This window comes from Schistocerca piceifrons, chromosome 2 (genome assembly GCF_021461385.2).
Source record: "Schistocerca piceifrons isolate TAMUIC-IGC-003096 chromosome 2, iqSchPice1.1, whole genome shotgun sequence".
Classification (NCBI taxonomy): Eukaryota; Metazoa; Arthropoda; class Insecta; order Orthoptera; family Acrididae; genus Schistocerca; species Schistocerca piceifrons.
Genome location: NC_060139.1, coordinates 358,209,992 through 358,217,357, shown reverse-complemented (window position 1 = coordinate 358,217,357; position 7,366 = coordinate 358,209,992). Strand labels below are relative to the sequence as shown.

The 7,366-nt window shown below is 43.2% G+C and overlaps 1 protein-coding gene across 1 annotated transcript in view; it reads right to left on the bottom strand.

The window, feature by feature from the left end:
* Positions 1-573: 573 nt before the first annotated feature.
* The window catches only part of LOC124775381 (dentin sialophosphoprotein-like), a 28,919-nt gene continuing 22,126 nt past the window's right edge, over positions 574-7,366 (bottom strand). The window contains exon 2 of the mRNA XM_047250216.1: positions 574-1,434. Within this exon, the coding sequence (XP_047106172.1) occupies positions 574-1,434 (861 nt within the window). The remainder of the gene's footprint in view (positions 1,435-7,366) is intronic.

The window sequence follows — 7,366 nt, the reverse complement described above, 5'->3', positions numbered from 1 at the left end:
ATTCGCAACAATATGAGTGAAGTTCACCATTGTTGGGTATTTTATTTCCCACGCAGCTTTTAATTTTAAATCAACAACAAGACGTCTCATGTCAGTTGCGTAATTGAGGTTGGGGGTTTGATCCTTTCGACTCAATACACAATTAAAATCTCCCCCTATTATAAGTTGGAGGGGGTTTTTCCTCAGTAAATAAATTACGCTTTCATTAAAGAATGTGGCTCTTGCAGCTCTATTACTGCTGCCAGAAGGAGCATATAAATTGACTATAGTAACTCCTGCTACATTTATTCCAATTCCTCGCCCTGATTCTAATTTATCAGCGTCATGTACGGGGATGCCTTCTCTAACTAAAATGGCCGTGCCAACATTCGTTTCAGTGGAAATATTGTAAAAATCAACGTAATTGGAAAAATTTAATTGTGGGAATACCACTTCCTGTAGGAGAGCAATATCCGTCGCTGACTCATACAGAAACTGTTTCAGAGCAGCTATTTTAACATCCGACTGTATTCTATTAATGTTTAACGTGGTAATCGTATATGACTGTAACATAGGGGAGTGACCTTTTTCCCGCTAGTCTATCATTTCATGCCACTCCATGCCGGATACTTCCTGAGAATCTGACTGGAGACCACCGTCACGGTTTGCATTAGAACCTTTCTTTTTACTTTTCTTGCGGTTTGCATTGACACTAGCCTTCACCGAATGTCTGCTCCGCCCACCACCTGAACAGTTTTCTACCGAGAGCGGTGTCGGTGGATCTGAGGGGCAGTCGTGTGCCACCATCTCATCTGCCAAAGGCGGCGCAGAATCAGTTTGCAAACACTCTTCCAATGCCCCATCACTTCTATGAACACTTTCGTTTACTGTTTGTGTGTTGTTGTTGTAAAACTCCGCTTCTTCGTCTTGGGATTTTGGCTGTGACGTCGCCTGTTGCTGACAATCACTCGCTACCTCGTCATGTTTGCTTTCAGTTGCATCTGCGAGTGAATCTGTCTGCATTGATTGACGTACGGGTACTGCAGCGCGGGGTTGTGGCGTCACCAATAGCAGCGCATTGCCATCTACTGGCGCGTCCAGCGCTACAGAATGGGACTCTGATGTCACTTCGACCTGTTCAGGTGATGCTAGCATATTCGATCTGTCTAGTGATGTACTGGACTCAGAGTTCGAATCTATGCTGACAATATTGTCTGAAACAGTTTCCAGTACTGTTTTCTGAATGTCACCTACAACTTTCAGCGATAGGTTGATATCTTCTTCATCTGTGCTACTGCCGTCACAAGTTCGACGTCTCTTGTTAGTGGTTATACTACTTTTTCCAGCCGGATTGTCTACAGTGTCTTTCCTGAGTAAAGGTGGAAATGCTTCAAGAGTATTTTGTGGCCTGTCGTCTACATTCCCCGAAATGCTGGAAACTTCACCACCCGTCATCTGATTTTCAGTCACAAGATCAGCCAGTGTTAACCTTTTACGCTGTTGTAAATTATTCTGCAATACAAACACCTTTTTTGGACAGTTTTGCCGGAGATGCCCACTTTCATTACATATATGACAAGTCAAAGTCTGTCCATTGTATATAACGTGCGCTTTGTAGCCACAAACCAAAATATGAGATGGAATGTTTTGTTTGACATGCATATCGACAGAACGAACGCCACTAAAGCATTGCAATCTATGCTGGCTTGACCATCGTTCATTACGAATTTGTCTGACGTCACCGTATTTAGATAATGCGTCTTTTAAGTAGCAGTTTTCTACCTCAGGAGGCAAATTAAATACTCTGACTTGTTTATAATCAACATCAGCAATTGAAATAGTAACTGTACTCACCGAATTATCGCGATGGTGGAATTCAGCTTTTCCTTCAAATTTCTGCAAAATCCGTTCCAACACCAACGGGGAAAGCAGCTTCACAAAAAAGCAGTATTGCTCCAAGTCATAATAAGCAGTGTGCGTCTGATCCGAAGTAATGCCAATAACGTCAACGATCCAGTCATGAATTTCTAGTGAACTTGGCTGAACATTACGGGTTGCTTTGTCAAATCCAAATCTTAGGGTAAGCTTTCTGGGAAACATTGTTGCCATGTCAGCAGTTAACAGTTCGCAAATACAAGTAAACTAAAATGCTGCATCACCACAATCACAATTTTACACAACACTGTTACGCAGAGTCATGAAATCCAAACAGAAGCGCCACAGCGCGTCCGCTCAGGACGGCCGGAAAAGCCGATATTCTGGTTCCAGATAAGCGAAACTTCTGCGTAGTTGCTTGTCAGAAGGCTATGAACGATAATGGACACCGCTCAAAGTGTAACTGTCTGTAATACAACTATATTTTTAAATTATTTCACAATGCGAACCAAACTGCGATCTCTGTTTACGTTGCTAAGCAGAGATAATGCGAAACCTCGCGGGCGCCAGCGCTTCGGCGACAGTTCGTGTAGCTGGGGCTCTGTACCTGACGTCACGCTCAGCCCGTTCTGTGATTGGCGGCGCGGACCTGCAGCGCGGCACGTGGCAGTGGTCGCTGTTCCACATGGACGAACCGCGACGCAAAGCCGGCTGCACCATGCCGCTGACGGCTTTTCATGTCAATCAAGGCCCCGCACGCGATTTTGACGCGCGGCAGCCCGGGTGGGAACCGGCATTTACTGGACTACCTTCACATGCCGCCTTTTAATGCGCAGTACTGAGTTCGCTTTACAGGATCGTAATATTCTTGTGGCTTATCAAATGCACTCCCATGTATAAAATGCTATCGTATTCCTTGTATTTGTATATCTCAACAAACGCAACAGGAGGCGCACTATTTTTACAATAATCAGAATGAATCAGGTTCAGCTGTCGCATTCGACACGAAAGGGGTCGTAAAATGGATCTGAGTCGTTCATGTAAATACAACAACTAACAACATTAAAATAATATAAACTGCATGAGTACTACCAATCACTGTAGTGTGCATGTAGAGTGCCGTACTTGTGTAGAGGAGTATTCGTTGACATTTATTGTGCAAAGGCAGTACACACCATTCAGTCATTTAGTCAAAAATACGAAACATATACCCAAAAATGGCAGAGGGTAAATCCCACGTAGCTCAGCATCACTTTCTTCCTCGACACTGTCGTTATCTGAGCTCTGGTCCGTGGAAGAGTCACTGAAAATTGCCCAAGGATGTAGTTATATTTTGAATATTGCTTTCTAGATTCACTTCACTTTTCCATGCTTCCTTAATAACCATTTCTGTGTGGCTTACAACATTACTCCACTTCTATGGCGTTGTTTGTACCACTGCTTTCTCTAACAGTCTTTGAAATTCTGCCACAGTGAAGCTTTTGTTATTTGTTGCCACGTAACGTTTAATCTATGCCAAATCATTTCAGTGGCATTGATACGGTAGAAACCTAAGAGCCGTTGGCTATGTTCTTTAGCTACCTCGTCCACAACATACTGTTGAAACTGTGACTTATTTGTTTTCGCTATTTCCGTCAGCACCGACTTACGAAAATCATCATGAATTTTCACAATGTGGCGTTTTTGCATTCAACAGATATGGTTCAAATGGCTCTGACCACTGTGGGATTTAACATCTGAGGTCATCAGTCCCCTAGAACTTAGAACTATTTAAACCTAACTAACCTAAGGACATCACACACATCCATGCCCGAGGCAGGATTCGAACCTGCGACCGTAGCAGCGGCGAGGTTCCGGACTGAAGCGCCTAGAACCGCTCGGTCGCAACGGCCGACGCCATCCAACAACGTCGGCTTTTTTTGTTGCCAACGCGGGAGCTGTATCCTTAATAATGGTATGGGGTATGGGGCATTATCCATTACAACGACAGATGGCCGATTCAAGTTTTCCAATAGTTGCCCTGTTTTATCATTTCAGAAAACCATCGTGGATCATCTCGTCGTGGTAGTCGCCTGTTCTCTCGATTTGTAAACGAGGAGACAATTAGGCACGAAACCAGAGGCAATTCCAGCATGCAAGACAATAATTCTTGCGTCCTTTCCCAAGGGAGCAGCAGAACTTCTATATATCTTCCATTTCTGTCCTGTCTTTTCTTATGGAATGACCGGTGTGGATCCAGACTTCGTCGAGACACACAATGTCTTCAAACGGCACTTTAACGATATTTCTTAAAAATCAACAACGCCACGCTGCAATGGCACCTCTCTGCGATATAATTTTACGTCCATTAAATTTTTTATACCGAAAACCGTCGGCTCTGACATCTGTTAAGAAAGACGTCTTGCTGCCACCGAATAAATGTCTCGCGAAGAGTAATGCACAGCTTCTTTATAGTTGGATGTTATTTTCTCTCGTAATATCCATAACTGTAGCGACGAGCAGCATCTTGATGACAAGAGTCCAAATTTGTTATGCGTGGTTTCGTCCTCCTTTTATCAGGTGTCCGCAGTTTGAATGAACCAGGCTCTTTCCCTTCTGCTCAGTATTTCTCCCTACAAATTTCGTTGACAGTATTTTAATGTATGTTCAAAGCACCTGAAGTCCTTTCGACTACCTTAGAGGTAGTAGAGTTGCACCGACTGTCTCTCTCCTTATCGAAATATTCCTGCACTGAGCACACGAACTCACGTGTGTGACCGCGCAGAAAATGAGCAGATCGCTTAACTCTCCGTTTAGCACTCACACTTTTTTGCACCTTCCACCACAAGCATCAGACATTCTGTAGCGCAAAATAAACTCGCCGCATGGACAAACAAAGCACGGAAAGAAACGGATCACAGCTGTTTACGTTACCGGCTGCGAGCATCGTCTGCCACTGGCTTCAGTAGCCTCTTCCTGGCGGGAACGGAAACGACTCACAAGGGGAGGTCACGACGTTTGGAACGCGGATTTACTGCAAACTTCGTACAGTCGCAGTACTCCACGAGGACAACACAATGTGTAAGCAGTAGCGCGTACTTCTCCAGCGTTATTGAGAAAATCGCGAGATAATTTCGGTCGTCAAATATATACCTGTGCGTGGCCATTTTTACCATGAAGCGGCGGCAGCCGGGTGGATCGCCGGCACGGTAGCTCAGCGTGTTCGGCCAGAGGCTTGCTCGCCCTCTGTAATACAAAAACTGAGTAAAGAAATCTACGATCAACTTGAACGGAAGTCATGTGACGTCCGCACAGAGCAAACGCAACGATCAATACCGAACAAAATGCAAGAAAAACAATGGTTAGCGTTCAAGCACCGTAATCGCTGGGTCGCTGGATCGATCCAAGTTCGTCAGGTTTTTTACTTCTAACATAGTCTTTTTCCTTACTATTTATAGTACAATTGATGTAAATGGAAAAATACGTGTAATCGGATGAACTTTTATTAAATTTACAATGTTATTTGGCAGTCTACAAATTTTTATTATCACAAATAATATAATATTCACAACTAGCGACTATTAAACGGCCAAACGCATAAAGTGATACTGAAAATGTAGCCTTGTCCGATATTGAGAAATCCCTTATACCTGGAAGGAGCCCAAAATGACTTGTTACCTCCAAGTTTTGACCGGCACAGACGGTTTTCGAAAGACGTACAATTAATCGTCGCTTTTGACATTACTAGTTGCAGGATGGTATTTTTCGTAAAAACATGAAAAACAAAGTTAAACGGCACCAGTTGCATTGAATAAATGCTATGTTTCCGCAGACGCAAGGTCTTTTGAGGTTTTCCGTGGAAAAAACCTCGTTAACATTTTCAAAACCTCTCTTTCAGCTGATAATTTGGAAGCAAACCAAGCATAACGCAGCATTTCCTTAAATATCGGTGCTGATCATTGGTCATGCAGAATCGAGTGTATTTTAATAGCGTCTTCACGAGAAGCAATTTCTCGTTCTCTTTCTATTAAATACGAACAATTTTGAAGACACGACAAGCATACATTTTCAGTATCACTTTATGCGTTTGGTCGTTTACTAGTCGGTAGTTACGAATATTATGTTATTTGTGATAATAAAAATTTGTAGAGTGCCAAATAACATTGTAAATTTAATAAAAGTTCATGCGATTACACGTATTTTTCCCATTATATCAATTGTAATATAAATAGTAAAGAAAATGACTGTGTTAAAAATAAAAAATAACTGACGAGCGGGACTCGATCCAGCGACCCAGCGATTACGGGGTTTGAACGCTAACCACTTTTTTTTTTTTTAATCTAATTTTTGTTCTATATTGTTCGTTGAATTTGTTCGGGGTGGACTTCCGATGACACTTGTTCAGGTTGTTCGTTAATTCGTTCATTAAGTTTTTTTATTACTGAGGGTAGCTAAACCCTCTCACCGAACACGCTTAGCTACCGTGTCGGCCACCACTCGGCTGCCGCCGCTTCATGGTAAAAATGTCCACTTACAGGTATATATATTGGGCGACCGAAATTATCTTGCTATTTTCTCAATAACGCTTGAGAAGTACGCGCTACATCTACATCTACATTTATACTCCGCAAGCCACCCAACGGTGTGTGGCGGAGGGCACTTTACGTGCCACTGTCATTACCTCCCTTTTCTGTTCCAGTCGCGTATGGTTCGCGGGAAGAACGACTGTCTGAAAGCCTCCGTGCGCGCTCGAATCTCTCTGATTTTACATTCGTGATCTCCTCGGGAGGTATAAGTAGGGGGAAGCAATATATTCGATACCTCATCCAGAAACGCACCCTCATGAAACCTGGACAGCAAGCTACACCGCGATGCAGAGCGCCTCTCTTGCAGAGCCTGCCACTTGAGTTTGCTTAACATCTCCGTAACGCTATCACGCTAACCAAATAACCCTGTGACGAAACGCGCCGCCCTTCTTTGGATCTTCTCTATCTCTTCCGTCAACCCGATCCGGTACGGATCCCACACTGATGAGCAATACTCAAGTATAGGTCGAACGAGTGTTTTGTAATTCACCTCCTTTGTTGATGGACTACATTTTCTAAGGACTCTCCCAATGAATCTCAACCTGGTACCCGCCTTACCAACAATTAATTTTATATGATAATTCCACTTCTAATCGTTCCGCACGCATACACCCAGATATTTTACAGAAGTAACTGCTACCAGTGTTTGTTTCGCTATCATATAATCATACAATAAAGGATCCTCCTTTCTATGTATTCGCAATACATTACATTTGTCTATGTTAAGGGTCAGTTGCCACTCCCTGCACCAAGTGCCTATCCGCTGCAGATCTTCCTGCACTTCGCTACAATTTTCTAATGCTGCAACTTCTCTGTATACTACAGCATCATCCGCGAAAAGCCACATGGAACTTCCGACACTATCTACTAGGTCATTTATATATATTGTGAAAAGTAATGGTCCCATAACACTCCCCTGTGGCACGCCAGAGGTTATTTTAACGTCT